We start from the raw sequence: 22329 nt of genomic DNA on the forward strand, positions 1-22329 counted from the left end.
TCTCATTCCGATTTGCATGCGAGTTTCCCATGAATGTTTCCATTTCCCATATTAATTTCATATTTACTCCCTCCACACTCGCTCTTCCTCTTTCCTCTGCCCATATTTTCTCCCTCCCATCGGTCTCGTTACTCATCTCCTTGTGCTGCTGCTGCTGCTGTTTCCCCGTAATCTTGTAAATTATTTTGGCCGAAGGCCAAGAAACTGAATTCGGAATTCAGAAACGAATTAAATTGGCAACCTCAGTGGCTCGTCCCCCCTACAGCCTGCTCCACCCCACTGTTCTGGTTGAAAGACATTCTGAGCATTTGACCTTCTTTTAATTTCGTTGAAATGTCGCGTGCATCTGAATTCTCCTTCTGTATTTTCATGACTCTCTCCCTGAGGGAAGAATTGGCAATAATAAAGTCGCATCAGGACCTGAAAGCGCCTATCCCTATTGAGTATGTGGGGCAGGCATTGTTAGAGAGGGGAGGAATGGCAGGGCGGAGCAGGGCACGGTTTGGCATCCTTCATGCAAAATTTGTAGTTTCTGCTTGTCCTTCGCTTTACGCGTCGCTCCGCTAGGGTGTTGTCGAGCCAAAAATGTTTTACGTCTACGTGAGGAACAAGGCTTCCATGTGGTTCTCGCACTCCCTCTTTCCCTCTTTCTCCCTCTCTCTTTCTCTCTATCTTTCTCTTGTGAACATATTGACAGTGGGATTGGGGATTGTGGCATACGCATGCAAAATACAAAGCGACACAAAATATTCACTTGGCGAATCGACTGAGGAGCCTCTCCCTTCCACTTCTCCAGAGACTTTTTCCACACTCTTTTCTCGATTTCTTCGCTTCTGTTTGTTGACATTTTCCGGGTCTTTTGTTTCCGATTCGATGGATAGAAAGGGTAAGCAAGGGGATCCATGTGTCACTGGGTCACGTGCGACCTCATCGATGAGGATGATGATGATGATGATGATGACGTGGAGGCTGTCTGTGGAATGCCGAGAAATGCATGGATTGAACTGCCGAATGCTTGAAGACAATTACTCAGCGGTCCAGAGCATCGAGAATACCGAAAGAGACGAAATAAATGCTTTTCAATCGTTCCCATTTCCCTGTTCAATTATATTATCGAAAGAAATAATCGATACCAGCGTGAACCAAACAAAAGGCCCCGCGGCAAAGAGAGACAAGGCTGAGATACAGCGACAATTGTGACAGGATATTGTCTGAATCGCATTGGAAAAGCGCGGGGAAAACCGATGTGAAAAGTTGCGAAAAATGCCAAAAACGAGATCCAAGCAGCGGCAACGAAATTGATACAAATTTGAAAGTCCTGCGGCAATCGAAGCTCCTTGTCATAGATCTCCTTCATCCCACTTTCCTCTGACAATTTTCATTGAACGTCAATGCAGCCACGCCCCTTTTTGTATCCATATCGGCCGCCTGCCTTGTTTGCCCATATCATTTGGTGATTAAATAGCTCTGACTAGGTCGGTAATACCGGAATATATCATGAGGGGGTGGACACACATTTCCCACTTTGGCGGTAACTGCAGCAGGTCTCAATTATTTACCGATGGCCGCAAATGAAATGCGGACTTCCTCCATCCGACGGTTGGTTGTTGGTATTTCCCAATTAATTCGGAAATTGTTTTCGCATTTCGGTACACACCGCACCCTCCTTCTTTCCATTCGAATCCCCATTTGGGTTTTTGGCTTGGTTAAATGTCGTTTCTAATTGGCCGTAAATCGCTTTTTGATTGTTTAGAATTTACACTTGGTTTACTCATGCCATGGAGCTGAATAATCTTGGGATGGTGGAAACTACACAACGAAGAGATAGAGGAGTGGGCACAAGTATTGTCATAGAAATTACGATGAATATATTATCCTTTAGGTATTCAACATTCATAGATATATCAAAGGTAGTACACAAGAATAGGTTCCTATACATACGAGTCTCTTATATCAAAGTTGACAATAATAGAGCCAGCAGCTTTTACCATTCCATACCATTTTTTGCCTAAAATGCTTTATTTATCCAAAGAATATACCCTTAAATACCCCCTACACTTCCACCCATAGCCATCCTCATTCCTTGAAGGATTGTTCTCTGCTTCCAGACATTTAACTTTTGTCTGCTTTCCAATTACAAATTCATAGACCCAAAAGTTGATTGTTCTTAAGCTGCCGCAGACAGAGTGCCTTTCCCTTTCCATCACATTCACACCTGTTCCACCTGTCTCCCCGCTGTCCCCCTCCTTTTCCCATGAATAATTCGAGGACAGTGGAATGCCTTGTCCGCTGGCCGCTGACAAATTGTGGGGCTCGTTAAATGTTGGCCCCAAAACTGGCAACGAATTATGTAAATTTGAATGGAACGATCTTTAAGATCCTTGTAGTACTCTGCAGAAATATTTCCTTCCAAAGTTTCTTCTCCTCCTCCTCTTTCCTTTATCAGAAGTACCAGAGGGGCGGGGAGTCAGGAAGCTGAAGACAGACATTAATTCTATTTGAGTTGTATCCTTGGCTTCCTGCTATCCTTGAGGTCCGCCCACATAAATAATTTTTAATGATGTGAAAATGTTTTGCCAAGCACTTTTCCTATAATTAATGGGAAGTTCCCAGGGAGAAACCTCACAGAGGGACGAGGAGGAACTAAAGGCAGCCAGGCCCAAGAAAAGCCGCAAAACAAATTAAATGGGAAGGTGGAGGCCGACATGTGTTTGCAACTCTAGCCGGAAGTGGAAGGAGAAACATGCCTCTGGAATCCACATGCATTTCGCAGAATCTGCTCTCGTTTCTCTTACGCTGCCTCCCTCTCTCCTGCCAGGGCCATGTCGTTCGATTCCTAGACGCCAGTTCAATCAGAGTCCGATTCGGTATTTCCTGACTTCTCATCACCTTCCCTATCATCGTCTGCTTTCCACTTCTTAAATTTTCTTTGACATTTTCCCATTTGCTATCGCCGTGCAATTTATATTTAGAAATAATTTCCGTTGCACTTTGGGCCCATCGCCATCGCCCTCTCTCTTGCACCACCTTCTGCACAACGGAAAAAGAAAGCAACTCAAAAGTGGAAGGACAGGAGAGAGAAATCTGAGAAAAGAAGAAACTCTCCTAAGAGTAATGTGCATTCATTTGTACCCAGGAGACCTCTGGAGAAAACAGTGAAAAGTTTTCTTTATTCGCGAGCAGAATTTAATGCAATTGAAAAGGGAATTCCAACTGGACAAAGTTCTCAAAGGGAAGGGAAGAAGGCGTGCAAAGGGATCGCCCTTCCTTGGACCTTGAACTTGATGGAAACCACACACTAAATCCTTCCCTGAACTGTGATAATTCCTCAGTAAAATGCCAAAGAGGATTCCAAGTTGGAGTCCCTCAAAATCCACATCTCCATCCCCATCCACATCCTCGTGGGACATCCCCCAAAGAGGCAAACACCGCAATGCAGTTCGTGTCCGAGATCTGTTTTATGGCAGCTGAGAGGGAAACCAAGAGAAAGAGAAGGAGAGGAGAAGGTGGTGCAGGAGATACAGGTGGAGCAAGTGGTGGCACCTGCACATAGGTAAATTTGTCCAGCAGCGAGCTAAATTCCAAACGGAAGTGACACTCTAATTGAGAGCAACGAGCCAACTGAGAGATGTTCCTGGCAGAGAGGGAAAGAGAGGTGAAGCAGCAGCTGATGGTGTGGTGGAGAGACGGGGATGGGATGTGGATGAGGATGAGGATGGAAGAGGAGGAAATGTCCACTTCATGCGGGTTCTGGGAGCAGCACTAAAAAAGTAAACTCGTTAATTGCTAAGTGCAAAACCATAAAACGGATGTGAAACAGGGGAAGAGATCCAAGGAGAAAGTGGGATCCAGGATGGGGATTGGTTTGTTGGTTCCGCAAACAGTTGGCAGAGGGTTGGAGAGTGGGAAAGGAACTATAATGCGGGTCTGGAGTCGGACGCTGTCGAGTGCCACAAATTGACTAAAATTTAATTAAGGAATATGCATTCCAGAAATGATTGAAACAGTGAAATTGCTGCACAGAAATTTTATCAATCCTATCCAATCAGAGTGAGAGATCCAATCCATATCACTTACATCGATTGTATCATATTTTATATCGGTGGATATTGACAGAAAAGGCCAACTCATTTCACATTCAACTGATTTGCATAGCCAGAAGTCTCGGCGAATATTCGTGGAGATGTCTTCCAAACGGATTCCCACAGAGATTCAGTGTCAGCCTCACCTTCGAAGGATTCTTCTTCGACAAGTCTGTGCTCGCATTTTCTTTCGCCTGTCATAGACTGTTGGGGAAGATTTTCCACAGAGCCCAGAACAAGACGGCAAATGCGTTGCGTATTTATGAATAATTCAGCAAAAGGACATCCCACCCTTCCATCCTTCCTCCTGACTTTCCTATTTGTTTACCACAAATTGTCAAAATGTTGCCGGAATGACATTGGCAGCACGTGTAAGCCCACATCCTTCCTTCTCCTCCCATTTGCCTTCCACACGCCTGAAAGTTTATCCGAAATTGTCCATTGGAATTTATTCATGTGGATGCTGCAGGAGAGAAGAGCAGCATGTGAAGCATCATCATGCAAATCACTCACTCGGATCCATCACCCTTAAAGCTGTCGGTTGGTCAGTTCTCCGCTAGAGTCCCTTAGCAGGAAAACATCCCACGGTGACAGCTGAAAAAATTACTTCAATTTCATAATTATCGCGGGTGGCCATGACTTCTCCCTTCGTCTCACTTCTGACATTTTTATTAAATTTCTGCCCCTGTCGAGCTCCCCGCTCAGCGGGAAAGCAACTTATGTCCGATGCGAGGCGACTTTGCGCTGTAATTAAAGAAAAATCAAGGGGAGCTTGCGCTTTGTAACATATCAAGATTTCCTTCTTTACCGATATAACTTTTTGGGCGTGACAAATGTGGGTGGTCCGAGGGGGGATGGGAATTGATTAATGACTGGAGAAAGAAAGGCGAAAGGTTGACCACTTATTGGGAGAAGGCATACTGGAGAGGGTCGCATTAAATCTTTGAGTTCTGTCCAATTAGCAATCCCAACACTCAGTGGCACAATTCCTCCATCGGATTCTCCTATCTGCGTCTTCAGTAATACCCGTATTCACATATTGGATAACATTTTTCTGGGAAGTGATTCTTCCTTCTTCCTGCGGCACATTGCCAATTGAAATTTTTGTTATTCTCCGTTTTATGATTTGTCTTTCGAAAGTTTACGACTGCGCCTCCGGGCGTCTCCGGGCGTATTTAAAATTTGTGTCGGAATATAAACCAAAATCTGCTCTCAGCCTTCCTTCCGACGGACGCTCCTTCCCATTATTACCGATAAAAGTCGGAGCTGAGGGAGAAAGAGTGCCTTTCCGTAGCTAAATCATCTCGATTGTTCAACTTTTGGTACATTTTTAAAGGTTTAATCTGAGAGTGGCTGAGAGCAAACAAAGTGAGCACGTTGTCCATTGGCAAGAAGAATAAACAAAATTGGAGCAAGAAAACAATTAAGAAAACAGAACCACAAAAACAAACTCAAAGGAAACCCACTAGGATGAGAGAGAAGATTGGGATGCAAATTAATTAACAATCGAGACTTTGAGAATGCCATGAAAATGCATGAAATACAGATTGCAGCTCTCTTCTCCTCCACATTTCTTCTCATTCGTTATTTGCCGCTTTTAGTGGCAATAACAGCGCTGCGGGCGCTGTTGCAACGTACGGCCAATAAGCATCCAACAATCAAATGTCACTTCCAATTGCTTTGTGGGAACAAAAATATGTATGTTGTGGAAAGTATAAAGAACACGATATAGAAATGTTTGAACAGTATGAATTTAATAACAATTTGTAAATAAGTTTTTCAAGAGATGTTTAGGTGTAATTGTCGCCGCCACAGTCCACACATCACCGTCATTTAGTACCAGAAACGCATCGTTAAGTCATATTGTGGAGACGAGAGAAGTCGACGTCGAATCTGACGCTCAATCTGACGCCCAATCCGTTGGCCAATCTCACGCAACTGGCTTTGGGTATATCGATATCTCTGTCTGTGGGTCCCTTCTGGACCCTGCTGCACATCCGGATCGGGATCTATGGTCGCACTGGATCCATCTGTCTCAGCTTCATCTTGTGTTGCGGCTGATGCTACTTCTCCACCAGCCGCTGCAAGTTATATAAAATTACCAAATGGAGACACGCACTTCGATTTACACATACCTTGTGGTGGATTGCAATGGGCATCTTGTTGGGTGGATCCAGATATGTTTCCTTCGGGTTGAGAGTTCATATTTACTTCGACTTTTAATGTAGTTTTGTAATTTGACTTTGCGAACAAAATCAGGGCCTCTTGATTGTTTGAAAAGTCCGATCGACAGTATATGTCTATCGGAAAAAATCTAAGGCGTGTCATCAAAATATCGAAATTAGTTCGGTGGATCAGATGTTTCTTATGAAGATTCAACTAGCATGAGAGGCAAATAGCTATCCAAATGGCTCACAGCTATCCCGTAGCCAACGAGCCTGACCTGGAATATACTGCTTGCTCTCCTCTCCCATACCTCCCAACACCTCACCTATTATAATAATTGTGACTACAGTTACAGCACAGGCTCGAACAGTTTCCATCACAGCGCTCTCCCAATCGGAACCACCCAACCAGGTCAAGTGAAATGTGCTCCACAAACTTTTCTTTCCTTCCCTCTTTTCTTCATTTCCTTATCCACACACATGCATCAAAGGAGGAACATACAATGAGTGCTCCGCCTGCACAAGAGAAAGTGGAAACTGTGACCCGATTCCTCGGCCTCTCCTACTTGGACACGTTCCAATGCAGATGTGTTTGTATCTGGACATAAGGGATTTATGCCACGCCTCCACTCAGAAATTTATGCAGAAACTCCCAACTTTGCAATGAAATTTTTGACAAATGCTTCCAATTAAGTGGAGCTCGTTGGACGGACGGGGAGCCGAGTGGGAGTGGCAGATTTCCCATGATGCCCCCGAAAACACAGAGCGCTCACATGATGTGGCCAGGCATATTGATTCGGATTTGGACTCGGATGTTGGTCTGCCATGGGGATTTGGCCCTAAATGCTTCTCATTTATTTTAACGCCCAGCGAGAGTCGAAAGCCCAAAGCTCAAATGTGATACGGGGACTGTACGGACTGTGCGGACTGTGCGGACTGTGCGGACTGTGGATAGTGTTTTCGAGGAGGCGAACCTGTGCCGCAGGATATATTTCCGACTTGAAGCCGCCGCCTGTGGCGTAAATATCTGATTAGGCTCCTGCCCACGAAGCCTCCTCCTCAGCCATTCTCCTTTTCTAGGCAACCGAACAAAGGGAAGCAGGAAAATGGTGAAAATGAAAATAATCTTGGGCAACATCTGGGGGAGCATGGGGCGGGAACACTGCAGGAGTTGACTGTTCCCTTTTTTATTGGGGACAAGGTTAAGCATTCGACAATAAAATGGCAACTTATTGTTTGGAATTGCCTGGAGTTGTTTTGGTCAAAAGGAAGACCATGGGATGGTGGAAAATGCTAGAACCTTGAGGTTTTCCATTGAGAAATTTTCTTGAGGGGAGGATGAAAACTGTTTTCAGGACGTATTGAAAATGATTCCACCAATCAAATAGATTATCTTGGTCTAAACTGAACAATTAGTTGCATTATTGATATCTGTGGTTCCTCATCCTATATCTTTCTCAGCCTATGGGCTTTCAATCCTGTATCATGTCTTTTATCCTTTCTACCCGTTCAGCTGCTTTCCCCCTTATTCAGTCCCTCGTTTCAGACCTGTTCACTACAACTAGTCCTGCTCTGGAGAGCATCCTCATCATGAGCTGGCTGTGGTTTTTGTGGTCATACTGTTTACTCCTTCATGTTCTTCCTGCCACTGACACTCCAGTCCATTCAAGCTACCGCTCTCCTCATTGTCTAGCTCCGTAATTGTCCTTGCAGCAGTCCGGCAGTGTTCTGTGTCTGTTATCCTTTTGATGGCTGTCCTATCCTGGCCTGACTGTTGCTTCTTTGTGTGCTTCTCTAATAACTGACGAATGTAATTTGCTCATTTCATGTCTGCAAAGAGAAGAATTTCATTTAGTTTAATTGGCAAAATATACATTACAATAAAGAGGAAAACTAATTGGAAGATGGAGACCAACAGAGTGGAGAGATTATTAAAGTTGCATCCTAAAGAAAATGCTTTCATTGCCGAAGCCGATTTGCCGCATGACATTTATTACTTTTTAATGAGCAATTTTCCCACGAAACACGGAAACTTCTGTGTTTCAAAGTAGGACCAACACCAAAGGAAGGAGCAGCACCGAGCACTCCACGTGGCTGCCATTAGGTTGCCCCGAAAAACCTTGGCCATGCCAAGTAAAACTTGCAACACTTGCACAAACTTTTCAACAAGTTCAAAATGAACTCGATAAAATGGCCAAATCATGGCCCTATACAGGACACTCTTGGCCAGATTAGTGCAGAAGTCATAAAGGCAAATGATGGCTAAATAAAAATGGTAAATGCGAGTTTCCTGACAACTCATGCAAACGTTTTGTCAGCGTCAGGGGACGAGCGAAACTTGCCTAAAATTATGTCTCAGCGCCTCAAGCCTGAGGTTAGGCGAGTGCCAGTGGCATGCCCCTCAAGCACGTTGCAACATGGCCACCAACTAGGCTCCAAGTCAGGCTGTGGTTGGGCCCACGCCTTGATTCTTGAGGAACTTTAACCGAGGAAAAACTTCCACTGGAAAGAAACTTCAGTTTTTGTCATCATGTTGCGGCTGGCAGAATTTCCACAAGAGAAGAGACAAAAAATAAACTTTTAGTAAAGTGTGGAGTAACATTTGGATAACATTTTTAACGAGATATGAAAACGGGAAATGGAAAACCATGTGATTCTATGAAAGTTTAACAGAATTAAGTTTGGTTTTAACTAAATTAAGAACAGCTTAAATTGTTTATCTACAAGTATGTATATGAGTTTTGGACAAAGTTTAATTTCTTTCCTTTGATTCTAAGGGAACCTACTATATATATGGCCTTATGTACACATAATGGTTCTAATGAAATCTATCTACGACACGACAAGCATCATAGAGAACTATCTTTCCAACATGGCGTGGATATAAGGTCTGTCCAAAGAGTAGCCTGAAAAGGATTATATCCAGCCCCTTGAAGATCTTAGATTATTTCTATTTTTTCAGCAGTACAATATGTATATATTCTTTTCTTATATTTACGATGCATAAAGAAGAAGGATCTCAATTCCATAATCTTCCTTGTAATTCCATAATCAGTATTAGAATCAGTAATTATAGATTTAAAAAAAAAAACAATTTCTTAAAACTATTCTCAATTTAAACAAACAAAAATCCTCAACAAAATGGCAATAAATCAATTCAAATCCACACTGAAAGATTTCCTCTTACACATATTCCAATCTCGTATAACTTAAATCCATTTAAAAAACATTTTTCTCGTCGATAGAGTCTGAATGCATTTTGGGATAAGCAACGCTCAACAGAACAAACTGGACCTTTTGTGAGAACAATTTCCATTGGGGGAAAAAACAATTTCTCTATTGCACTCAATATAAATAACTATTCTCTTTTTTTGTGGGATTTCCTTTTTAGCTGAAAGCGTTGGCAATAATCCTTTGTGCATATCCGAGGCAAACAAAACTAATTTCGTGTTTGTTTTCCGAGCTTTTGCTCGCAGCCAGGATTTTCCTACCCTTTCAGAGCGAGTCGGCCATAAGTGAAGTCGGTAAATAAATCATTTTATGCAACTGCAAATGGAGTTTGTAATGCAAATCCTTTTGCCAAGCTGAAAGGGATTTTCCAAGCTCCTTAAGCTATTCCTCTTTGTTTCCCATTTTCCTCTCACGTATCCCTGTGGCTGTGGCAATTGGAGCGCTAAAGAGACCGCGGGGAGAAATTAAGACAATTGTCGATCCGCATCGACGCTTCCAGCGTTTGAAGCGCCACGCAGCCGGAAAAATGCTTCTCCCTGTCCCGTCCCGTCCCGTCCCCCTTTTGACAGAGACTTCGACTTCGACTTCGACTTCCACTTCCACTTGGAGACATCTCCAGTTGCATGCGAAATGAAGCTCTTGCTCCATGGATGGCTAATTGGGGGATAGACCAGACTCAAGTCGACAAACTCAAGTCTCACCAACGCGATTAGCTGGCATGAAAGTTTAAAGTTGTTGAAACTTTTAAGCCAAGCACTAGGCAAAAACTTATTCCAAAGACAAAAAATCTACTATGCATTGAAATATACATAAATAAATAGGGGAAAATGGGGAGACGGTACCAACTGGACTTCACAAATTGGTTGGCAAATTTCAGTTTTCCAAGTTTAAGTGCGAAAAGAACTGTGACCATTTCGCTAGACTACAGCTTTAGAGGACTAAGAAGCTGGAATCCAGATTGTTCTATGAATTTAAGATTAAAACTTTGTGATCAACTATTCTGTATAGAATACCAGTAAAAAAAATGTAAGTTACGAGAACTTAAAGCGCAAAAAACAGTCCAGATCTCAATGTATTCAAAAGCAGATTGAATATATCAACACCTCCCCGGGCCCCTGCAACCTCATGAATATCTCAACGATTTCCCCCAAGTAAAAAAGAACAACGCAACGCATCGCATGACAGAGTTTTTCTTCAGCCCCGAAGGCAGTCATGGCAACTAATCCAATAAGTTCTACTTGCACTATCCTAATGAGCCATTTTATTTGCCTAGCCCCCTAGTGAACCCCATGGAAATGCTTGGAAGGCCCTATCCCATCACCTATCCCCTATCCACATCCTGTTGCTGGAACAAAAAGTTTTCTATGCCGCCTTCCGAGACAGGCGACAAAAGTTACATTTAATGAAGCATCAGGACACACACAACGCTGGGGCTTCCTGCAGATTCAGATAGAGGGAGAGGTGATAGAGGGGCCAGGACTTTCAACTTGTTGGCTGGCAATTTTCCATGTCGCGCAATTAGGCAAAAAGTTAAATTGCTTGTCATAAATGTGAAATTTGCAACACAAAAATTGACTTAAGTGAGTGCAGTGCAGCGGCAGCTCCAGCTCCAGAGCTAGGGACAGGACCTGGACCAGATCTATCTTGAGCAGCAGCTCGAAATAAATTTAAGCGGCTTTTGAATTTAAATTGCACTCATAAGCGTCGTAACTCCTTGAGCTGTAAAAAGCGCTGAGCTGGTCTGAGCCAAAACCCCCCATAAAGATTACAAAAAGTCGTAAAAGGCCAGAAATATGAATGCGATAGTCATACTCTAGTACGAGTCCTCGTTCTCCGCTGCGAGGGCACCGAAAAATGGCTCAAATAAAATAAAACAGCAGACTCATGCGGAAAAGTCAACGCTGCCAACATTTTCCTGACATTTTCCGCTGTCAGCCAGCGGGGTATTGGTAGGGGAGAGGGTTGTCTCCACCAAATGAAGCCGGGGGGTGGAGGTTTGGGGTCTCTCTTGTAGTTGTTAAGCTGTTTGGGGAGGAAGGCTTAAAATATGCGCCGCTGGCTCAACATTTTGTCATATTTTGCAGCGGCTACAAGAAGCTGGCTTCATTATAGAACAGCTTGAAGCAGCGCCCTCTCCTCTGCCAACCCACCACCCCTTGCATAAAATATAGAATTAAAAAGCTCGCCAAAAAGTTGGGGCACAAAAAAAAACAGCAAAAGTTGAAAAGCGACGACAAAAGCGAAAAATAGAAACAAAAACGTAACAAAAATGTTTGTTGACTTGTTGGTCGCTCGAGTAAGTGTATTAGTGCGGGGTAATGGCCAAGAGGGGAGGAGTGTGTATGGTTAGAAGCTTAAGTCACACCTGCTCTGTGTCTCTCTGTCCCTGTCCCGTCTATGGATGTATGTGTTATGTTAAAGTTGCAACTTAATGGGCAGCATGTCCGGGGTATTTTGTTGCCCCAAATGCATGGCTAGTTGAACCTTACATTATGGCCGAAGACAGTGGTATAATTGGATGGAATTGTGCGTAAAATGATTTGAAAGTTCGAGGAAAAGTTTTATTCAAGATAAAGATAAAAATTAAAATAGGTTCTAAACATCGAAAGACACATTCTGGGTCAAGAATAATTTCTAGAAGAATAGAAATCGACCGCTTAGTTTTCAGTTCAAGCCCAACACTTAATCAACCCCACAGCCCTACATGTACCTGCCCTTCGAAAAGATTCCATTGTTGCTGTTTGTTGCTGCTGGCCGCAATTCAAGTTGACATTTCTCTGACCCCTTGGAGACCACTAGCATGTTCCATGTAGCTCTTACTAGCATTTCTCCCCTCCCGGACAGCACACACACCGAATATGCAGGAGGCCCGATGGAAGAACCAACACTATCCAGCACAAACAAGGAGTGGAGTGGAGTGGCAATAAAATGCAAAGAGGCAAAAAACAGTGAGGGGAGACGAGACGCATCAACAAGCCCGGACAGCTTTTGAGTCAACTCGAATTTCAGATGGTTTACAACTTTTGTTTATTTATGGAGCCCCTCGGCTACGGGACTGCCTTTCGTTGCTCCTCCATTTGGGCACTCAAATTAAAGGACCGACAAAAATGTGATTTTTCGAAAAAACATTTATAGGCGTCCTCCCCTAAAACCCTACACACTTTAGGGAAAAAGCTTTCACCTGCAATTTAGTTTGGCTGCACTTGCCATAAAACGAAAATTTCATTAGGCCCCTAACCCCAAAGAGAGAAAAACATAATGGAAAAGGAGACTTTCCCTCCGATTAGTACTGGACCACTGGCACAGCTCCATTTGCAGTTTGGCTTTTCTCTCAACTTTCCCACTTTTTCTATTTTTGCTGTTCCTTTCCTGTTGTATTTTGCCGTAAATTCCAAACCATTTCCATTTTCCACAAAACGTGACTGAGTTTCCGGGCTCTACCCACGCTACGGCCTGCCCCATTTCGTTCGTTTCGGGGGAGCCTTCGGCAGAGGAAACTGTAAATAAATTTTATTTTTTGGCCGCCTGCAAAGTGCATAGAGGAGGTCTGGAGTCGGCCGGAACGGGCTGGCTGGCGGCCGTACGGCAAGGCCTTAAAATTGGAAACTTTATCTGCATTTAGTACATAAATAATCGAGGGGCCTTTTGGCTGGGGCTCGAAATGGGAGGTGCAAAAAGGCTTTTAACTGCAGCGGGATGAACCTGCCCTGGATCCAGTTTAGTTCGGTCGGCAATTTGGATGCTAATTTGTTTTATCATCCCTACGTTTAATTTGTCTCGATAGATATTAGAGCCAGTTATCGATTTGATGCCAGCACCAAGGGACCACTGAGTCGACGAAAAAATATACAATTTACAAATATTCGTAGAAAATTGCTTTAAATGTACGAGTTTAAGTTTACGGAAAGCCATTTCATCGCTCGGCAACGCTCTTACAATGCAGCGCTTCAAACAAAATACGAGGTAGGAACAAGTTAGCTTTTTATTCAAACCGTCACTGAAGTTACCTTCGGAAATAAGACTCCGGTTCCAGCTCCCGAATGGGATCGCATTCCAACTGCAGACTTTGATACTTTCGATGGCTTGTCGAACTTGAATGCGCCTCTGGACAATCTATCCCTGCAGGAGCGTCATCGCACCAAGCTGACCAACCGTAAAAAAGTGTTGGCCTATCAGCGTAGCCACCACCAGCGCCTCGCTGAACTTTTCGCCTCGCAGCAGGCTGCTGGCAAATGTAATACATCCGAAGTCCCATCGGAGGCACGTAAGTGGATTGACGCACAGTCGGGCATAAGTGAATTATCCTCTTCTATTTCCCCAGCTTTGTCCGTGTCCCAGGGTGTCTCTTGTGATAGCGTATAAGTGTCTCCACATGGCACGAGGCTGCCGACATTGATTGATGGTCGACATGAGACTCTTCCAAGGGCCAAGCTATGACGGATAGTGCGATTCGTTGGACTAGCATCTCTATTGTAATAATATCAACAATTACCAACACAAAAATACACAAAATGTAACAAAATACAAACAAATTTCAGTGCGCTTCAATAAGTGGCTGCTGTGGCACACATCCCGCGAATTCGTCTACGTCTGCATGTGTGTATCGATGATGATAACGATGGAGTGAAGCAATGCCATTTTATTAGTTTATTTTCTTAAAACTACGCAAATTTCACAGAGCAAGCTAGGGATGCGACACGATAAATGAAGCTGTTAGATCGGCTGTTACGTTAACAGCTTCTGGATTGAACTTGGCTGCGGCTGTTAATGCACTATATATTTGCAGATTTTATTACAACTGCTGCAGAACGATATTTGTATTGATTAAGAAGTCTTAATAATATTTAGTCCTATGGGTAACTGGTAACAACATTTTTGTTTGTTTTCATCCATTTGTGTAAATAGCTTACAGAGCCGCCATCTTACATTAACATGCGCAGCCAACTTTGCACATTTTGTGCTGTTGGCGTGAAGTCAATCGAATTGTCTGATTTACAATTCGTACTAGTAATTTTACAAAAAAAAAAAATCCAATGAGATCGCCTTCTATGTCTAGGGGGCTCTAGATCATTTTGTTTTCCAGAACATCTTACTCTAGTTTGCACTGTTCTGGGCTCATGTAGTAGATTTGGCGAACTTGTGGGATTTAGAGCAGGTGGACGGCTCTTTAGATGTGCGCTTGGCGACGACGATCTGCTGCGGCTTTGTAAATCGTTTCACAGAGTTGGAGGAGCAAAAAGCAAACATGTTTTCTACTTCCTGATCCTCGAACTGATAGCGCAGCATGATGAGGGCGCCGGCGGCTTCCAGTTCCAGAGCCCCGTACGTGACTCAGGGTGAGACATCATATTCCGGGGTAGAGAAATTGCTTCGGCTGTATTTCTATAAGGTGGTACGATTAATTGGAAGGAGAGTGAATTGATCTTCTCTGCTGTTACGTTAAAAGCGTGTCAACCAATCTTGCCAACCGATCGCATACATTACTGTAAGGTGGACGGTTCTATGGAGACAGCTGATTTGTATTGTGCGTGCGACGATTCTTGTCAGAGAACTGTTACTCCCAGTGGATACTATCTAATTCAGCTTTGAGCTAATTGTTAACAGGCGAATGAATACGTTTTAAGCAATTGCCGTTTATGCTTTCAAGTGATTAAAAGCCTACTCCGTTCAGTGGATTGCTTTTAGCTTGTGTACACACAATATGCACATGTCACCAGCATCAACAGACACACAGCACACTCAGAGAGGGAGAGGAGAGGGGCCGTAGAGATAGGACGAACCATGACAATGTCAGATGCATTGAAGGCAATGAAGCACTTTAAATGCAAAACTCACTCAAAATGTGTGCCTACAGAATTGTCATTGAGTTTCCATTTAACGAGCTTGGCAAATAACCATATACCAGAGGGATCTATAGAGCTGCAGACAGAGAGTCGTCATCTCTGGCCAGGCAGGATGTACAATTTGTGTCAGGATGCATTGATTTATGTCCAGCACGAACCTGAGAGTGGGAGTGAGCTGGGAGACTGACTGCAGAAACATGAATCTTCGTTTGTGAATTACATTTTATATGGGTGTGCAGCCGTGCAGTCGACAGCCCTGCATATACATATGAATACATATGTTTCAATTAGTGCACAAATGAAGGGTCCACCAAAGGAACACATCTCCTTTCGCCTGGAGCTTAATTAAAGCCAGTCTCACAGCTTTATATATGCAGATCCTGTATCATATGGCATAGGACAAAATCAAATCCATTCGACTGTAAAATTTCCTGTTTATGTGGCCTCTGATGTGTCTGCCTGTGGATTCTGTAAATGGAATTTTATAGTTGCCAACGAAAGACAATGGGCAGACTATTTGGAATATGTATTGGTTCTCCAGCACTTTGTTTGCATCTCTCTATCTCAATTATTTAATGAAGATGTCTTTTCTTCATGGAAATTGTTTTGAGAAATTGAATTCAATTTTATTTGCTAGCAAAACGGCAAACACAGCTGGTGAGAGTGTGTCAGACAGTACATTGCTCTTAATTAAGACTAGAGTTGAGTGTAAATAAAAGAGAGAAAAGGGCTGGGAATGTACTAAATGCCAGGTGCTGTATACTTTCTGGTAATGTTTATTTTGCAACAGCTTATAAAATGTATGTCCGTCTGTGTCGTACCAGCAGTAATTGCTATTAAAATTGAGATATTTGACTCCAAGAAGTCCTGACAGTTCTTATAATCCAATCTTGATGAAAATGTGATATTTAAGCAAGCTTCTGAAAAGTTATTGTTCCTTAGCCCATAAAATGCTGTAAAAATATATCCCCCTTCTTACAATCGCTTTTAAACAGTTTCTTCCTTTCCCATGAAATATCTCTCATGGTAGTCCTGCCTGCATTTCTGAAATATTTCACAAACCCCTGCATGCGCAATTTTGCGCCAGAAAAGAATCTGAAAGTTGTTGAAAATTAGCAGGGAATGGAATAAGTTGGCTGCCGTCGAGGCTGGTCGAGGGAGGCAGAATTGAAATTCATAAGACTCGAAAAATTCCATTCCCCATGCAGTTAACTATGGAAGGTAACTTGTTCATAACTTCATGTTATTTCCTTAATGAAATTCCCCCGTCTGCAGCACAGTCTGCTCGGGGTGTACCCCCAATTTCAGCAGTCCCCTTTCAGAGGCCGAGCCGGAGCTTTAGCTTATTGAAATACTGAACGTTGAGTCCATCCCCATCACCATTGCGAGCCCCAGCCCCAACCATACTTAAGTCTCCTCTTTCAGCTACAACAATGCAAATATTATTCCTTGACACCAGCTGTAGCCGAGGAGGCTTTGGCAGCGGCTGTCACAGCCAAGCACCAGCCAACGCTTCATCTCAGGAGGGTGGCCTTCACCTTCCCTTCACCCGCCTTTTGCTTGTGCCCCACCCACGTGGCATTTCCATTTTGCTGCTAATAACTTGTTGCATAACCAGAAATCCCTGACGCCTGCCATAAAGCACTTAATCAAGTTAATAAAAATTGATGACTGGCACGCAAGCAATTTGTATTTTATCTGCCAAAAGGCGAGACATTGGCCTGGGGCTTCTTTAAATATTCGGTAATATTGGTAGAAGATCTAATCGTAATTGACTAATGGTATTGCTAGCTGATAGATAGTATTTTTAATGATACGATATCTTTTTGATATGTAAAATGTATTATTTCATTGTCTTCTGCATTTTACTCATTATAGGAAAATCATATTCTTGGAAAATTAAGAGGAGTGAGTTCTTGCTGAGAAGTTAGCTCTGTAATATGTATTTGGAAAAATAAAATATTGGTGGTGAACCCTTCTCGAATGCCTCGGGAATGATGTTCCCATCTTAAGGTAAGTTATTTTATCTAAATTAATGAATACTTTTATACACTTTTTATGATTTGATAGATTAAACTATTTTGTATCTTTTATCCTCTTGTAATTCCAATAATGAAATATTGGTTGTGTTTTATTTACAATTTTCGTCCGGAGCTCTGGATCTCTTAATTTTGAAATACCAATCTAAAACACATGTGGAGGATAACAAAGGGACGACAAATCGAATATAGGTATCCTTGTACACCTGTAACCACGAATGGACCCATTCAACAGATTGTTATTGCATTGGATGCTCTCGAGACATCATCAGATTGAGTGAGTACTTCCAACTTGATTTACGATTCATTTAAGACTTCGAATGAGTATTTCCTTGATTGTGCATCCATTGTTCGTGAACTATGTTGACGTCAATAGAAACTGTTGAATGCATTACCATAAGTGATATTATATTCTCAGCAGCTTTATGATTGTTCCCCACTAATTCCTGAGCATGACTTATGCGTGAATTATGATTATTTCGCTTGTAGTGCGCGACATGAGCGTGACTGTGACTGCCTTGACCCCTTCACCATCCCCATCCCTGAAACCCCTTCGTGAGTGATACGTGATTGGAAATAATTTAAGCTCTGCTCTTCTGTGCTGTTCTGCTGCGTTGTGCTGTACGGCTGTCTTGCCTATCAGCGCATGATAAACCAATTTGCGCAAATTTAAGATGAAAGAGAAGACAGGACCACAGCAGCCCCATGCCATGCCGCACCAGGCCACACCACGCACACATACTCGCTCGTATTCTCCTGAAATGGAAGCATTTTCACAACTGTCATTGAAATGTCAACATAAATCTACTGACAGCCACTGTCCCCCCCTGATTTCGCACGCTCACTCGCTCATCCCAGCCTTTTCTTCTGGATCTGCCTCTGCCTCTGCCCCTCTCTGGCTCTGGCTCCCCTTTCCCCAGCGACTTTTGCGCGCTGCGTGACGTAAATGCTGATGAATATTTCTCATCTGTTGTCTGTGGTTCCCCGTCTGATGCGGGGCATCGAGATTGTGGGCCAGCTCGATGCTGGTGGCAGTGGGTGGTCGAGGGTATCCTCGGTTTGCCTTGCAGTTTTGTTATATGTCGTGGATTTCAGAGTTGGCTTCGGACTAGGACCAGGACGAGGACGATGAGGAGAACTCCTCATTCTACAGCGAAATGGGCTTGTCAGTTTTGATGAACTATCTTTGGGTGCTCGCCGCATGGCATGGTCCTTGCCGTCCGCGTCGTCCTCATCGTCCTTGTTCATTGCTAATGCTAATGCCCCTGACAGAGATCTATGTGCGGTCTGATTCATTCGAGTCGCAGTCCTAGTCTCAGTCGCAGACCCACTCCTAGTCCCAATCCCAGTCTCAGGAGCACCACAAGATGAGGTCACGTACAATTGCGTCGACGCTGACTAGGACTCTTGTTTGGCTTATTAAATGTTTAGTTGTATTTTGCAATTCCAGACAGTTTTTGGTCTTGTCTTGCCCATGCATTTAGTATTAATCTGGCTTAAATGTGATTAATGTCTGGCCGAAAAGGTTCCCATCCGGCAAGAGTCGTGCGGTCAGACACCCAAGTCCCTGTTAAACTAAGCCTCGCTTAGCAAATCTAATCAATATCACCCCCCTCCTCCCAACATACAGTTTTCAATTAAAGAGTATGTTTTGTGGAACAGCTGGAGATTTGCTAGATGTCTAGGATTTAATTTAATTTGTTGGAGAGCAAAGGCAGCTGCTGTGGGAGGTTCTTAAAACGGTATGATTTATGCTGCTTGAGGAGTAGGAATGTACAGTTTTCTAGATGAATAGCTTATTTCAAGTTCTTTTATGCCTACATTTGCGCCACTTTTAAAAATTATCCTTTGAAGGCTCACAAGATATAGTTTGACCACAAGATATAGTTTGCACGACCCTTTCTGCAATTCCCTTATATGAATCGACGCCCATTTTAATATTCCATCTAAGAGAACCTAATCAATATCGCCCTTAGCCGATTCCCATCCATCCCATCCAGGCGTTCCATAACTTAATGATATCGTAACTTGCGAGTATGTATGGCTGTAGGGTGGTGGTCCATGGCAACATTCATTAGCTGTTTGCTGGGGCCAGCGGGTTTGCTTTAAAGTTGTTTGCCAGCTGCTGCTGCTTTTGGTGCTATTCGTGCTATTCGTGCTGTTTGTAGTGCTGTGCACTTTGTGTGGTTTAATTAAAGCTCCGCAAGCAACACAACACAACTCCACACCAGTGCGGACACAGAGTGAGATGGCAGTCGACAGGCGGCAGCTGCCTTAAACCAAATTACACTAATTGGGTTACCATATGACAGGGCAATGCGTCGACTGTGACATTTGTTTGCCATGGCTTGCCAATGCGTGCATTATATCCTGCCATATCCACCTCACAGTTGCGACACCCACAGCGCCGCCCACATGTGTGCGACGAGGCGTGGCATAAGCCCAGTCGCCAGTAAGTCCTTCACTTCCTCCCTGCTTGTAATAAGCTGCAAAATGATTTTCCGCATGCCGGCTGCTTTGACAGCTGGAATAACATCCATATGGCTCAAAGCAAAGGCAGTGGCAGTGGCGGTAGAGTGCGGAAATGCCGTCTGAAAGGAGCTTCAAAAGGGAGAACCCCATGAAGATCGTGTGGTCTTATTTGTGTGTGGATCAGCCAGGCAGAAACTTTAATTTATTCAAATTCTTCATCTTGAAGTTTAAACATTTGCAGGCGGTTCAAAGGACACTCGCTTGCTGGGGACCCCACCCGATGGTGTTTGTAGTCCTTCCAGTATGCGATTGAGTGCCTCCGAGCCGAGGGTATACTCCTGTTTATTGGCATCATTGTGCATGGCATCGATGTAGACACTGCTGCGATCCACGCTCCGATTCTCTTCGCTACTGAATAAGCGCTGCAACGCCGCATTGACCGTCTCCGAGCCAAGATCTGGCGGTTCGGTCAAGTCGGAGTGGTCCATTGCTGCGAACTCCTCGCTTGACATGGGGGAGCTGTCGATTGCCGACGTGTTTTTAATGCTGACAGTCCTGGGCGCAGTCTCTTTATCGTTTGCGACATTCACGTGACGCACCACATTCGTCACCGTCAGTGCACCCATGGCACAGGACACCAACCACTGAGCAATTGAATTCATTGCCATTTTAAATGGTTTTGATCTGTTTTAAAATAAAAATTTCCAATATTAAGGCTAAGGGATTAGCAGCGTACTAAGCGCATACTTATAAAATCTAACATTTTTAGGAAATTCAAATTTAAATTTAAATATCCGCCTCAAGTGCTCACTGACGGAAGCTGTATTTTCGACGCACATCGCTCTTATGCTTTTGAGTATTTTTCGGTATATTTTGAAACCGTGGCGTATATTTCGGTATATTTCTGAGGGTCAGACCGTATATCTTATCGGCGGGCACACTTAACATAAATTTTGTTTTGGTTTTTGTTAACACAAAAAAACTCTTTTTTTGCAACCGCAGCTGGAAGATGCTGCCGGGCGTGGGTGTATTCGGAACGGGCGAAATAGCCAATGTGCTGGTGCCCCTGCTGCGCGAAAAGGGCTTTGAGGTGCGCGCCATTTGGGGACGCACCCTAAAAGAAGCCAAAGAGACAGCCACCGCACAAAATGTTTCGTTCCACACGAACGTCATCGATGACGTTCTTCTGCGAAAGGATGTGGACTTGGTGTTCATCGTGTGCCAGCCCTTCCTGCATGCGGAGATCTCTGTGAAGGCTCTGGGCATTGGCAAGCACGTAGTGTGCGACAAGCCCGCTGGACTGCATCAGCAGGATGCCTTGAAAATGGTTCGGGCCTCGCAGTACTATCCCACTCTGATATCGCTGGTGAATCATCCTCTGCGCTTTCTGCCGGCCTTCACGCATATGCGGCGCTGCCTGCAAGAGGAGCTAATAGGACCGCTGCTCGAGGTGGTGCTGATGGATGTGCGCGTGCAGATGGGCACACTCTTCCCGGAGAAATACAACTGGATGTGCGATGCGCAGATGGGCGGTGGAGCCCTTAATCTGGTCGGCAGCGTCGTGGATCTGGTTACCTTTCTGCTGCAGCAGCAGGCGGTGCGAGTGCATGGCGTCCTTAGAGCCTACACCAAGACGACGCCGGCCATCAATGGCATTCGGCAGATTACGGCCCCAGACTTTTGCAACTTTCAAATGGAGCTGGCCAGCGGCACCCTCGTCACGGTGGCCCTGCACAGCCATACGGTGCCGGCCAAGGCCTTCTCCCAGGAGGTGCTCGTCTATGGCAGCAAAGGACACCTTGTGGTCCGCGGCGGAGATCTATTTGTGCTGAAGGAGGGCCAGCCCAAGGAGGAGGCTGTTTATGTGGATGTACAGGATCTGCATTTCGCCACAAACAACTCCCTCCTGCCCAGACCCTATATCAAGGGACTCTGTAAGATGGTCGGCGCACTAAAAGAAGCCTTTGGTAGCAAGGAGTCCTCGTGGGTAAAGGCGCCCGTCTCCACGGCCGCTACCTTCGAGGATGGGCTCTACGTCCAGGCCGTTGTGGAGGCCATACGCAAATCCAACGAATCCCGGCAATGGCAGCGCGTTCAGCTCTCCACCGATGCGCCCCTAAATCATGACCAGATCATTCGATATGCACGCATGTCTACCATGTAATGTAAAGCGGGATCTGTGCAATCTCCATAAATCACTAATATATATTCATATATATTTGATGTGTTTAATCTATAAGCATTTACCTGATTTGGGGACTATCTATCAGATATATTCCTTCCTCGCATCCATCAATGTATTGTATTTAACTTATTTTCTTTGGCATTTACATTTTTGCTACTAATAAAATCGTTTTATTTAGTTTGCTAGACTCTTAAATATGGAACTCTTCTGATATGCCTTAGTACATATACGATTGATATAGTTTTGTTGTAAAAAGTTTTGATTTCTTAAAGTAGGCAAAAGTTTTGATTATTCGTATAGTTTGGAAACCTT

The 22329-nt window shown here is 44.0% G+C and overlaps 4 protein-coding genes and 1 long non-coding RNA gene across 5 annotated transcripts; 2 read left to right on the forward strand and 3 right to left on the reverse strand.

The window, feature by feature from the left end:
- Nucleotides 1–5817: 5817 nt before the first annotated feature.
- Nucleotides 5818–6347, reverse strand: LOC108161643. The gene is made up of 2 exons (XM_017295945.2): nt 6218–6347; nt 5818–6163 (listed from the first exon to the last, which is right to left on the reverse strand). Exons 1-2 carry the CDS (start codon nt 6285–6287, stop codon nt 5916–5918), a joined length of 318 nt encoding a protein of 105 aa, XP_017151434.2. The 5' UTR covers nt 6288–6347; the 3' UTR covers nt 5818–5915.
- Nucleotides 6348–13274: 6927 nt separating this feature from the next.
- Nucleotides 13275–13891, forward strand: LOC108161486. The gene is made up of 3 exons (XM_017295759.2): nt 13275–13441; nt 13499–13742; nt 13800–13891. The coding sequence occupies exons 1-3, from the start codon at nt 13361–13363 to the stop codon at nt 13838–13840; spliced, it is 366 nt and encodes a 121-aa protein (XP_017151248.1). The 5' UTR covers nt 13275–13360; the 3' UTR covers nt 13841–13891.
- LOC117189157 lies at nt 13443–15142 on the reverse strand. Its single transcript, XR_004473220.1, has 3 exons — nt 14917–15142; nt 14008–14860; nt 13443–13945 (listed from the first exon to the last, which is right to left on the reverse strand). It is a non-coding gene; the product is annotated as an uncharacterized LOC117189157 (long non-coding RNA).
- A 4855-nt stretch (nt 15143–19997) lies between these two features.
- On the reverse strand, nt 19998–20578 carry LOC108161595. Its single transcript, XM_017295882.2, has one exon. The coding sequence runs from the start codon at nt 20498–20500 to the stop codon at nt 20060–20062; it is 441 nt and encodes a 146-aa protein (XP_017151371.1). The 5' UTR covers nt 20501–20578; the 3' UTR covers nt 19998–20059.
- Nucleotides 20579–20763: 185 nt separating this feature from the next.
- Nucleotides 20764–22212, forward strand: LOC108163147 (glucose-fructose oxidoreductase domain-containing protein 1). The gene has a single exon (XM_017298263.2). The coding sequence runs from the start codon at nt 20842–20844 to the stop codon at nt 21994–21996; it is 1155 nt and encodes a 384-aa protein (XP_017153752.1). The 5' UTR covers nt 20764–20841; the 3' UTR covers nt 21997–22212.
- Nucleotides 22213–22329: the final 117 nt, after the last annotated feature.

The sequence above is a fragment of the Drosophila miranda genome, chromosome 4 (assembly GCF_003369915.1).
Source record: "Drosophila miranda strain MSH22 chromosome 4, D.miranda_PacBio2.1, whole genome shotgun sequence".
In the NCBI taxonomy this organism is placed as follows: domain Eukaryota; kingdom Metazoa; phylum Arthropoda; class Insecta; order Diptera; family Drosophilidae; genus Drosophila; species Drosophila miranda.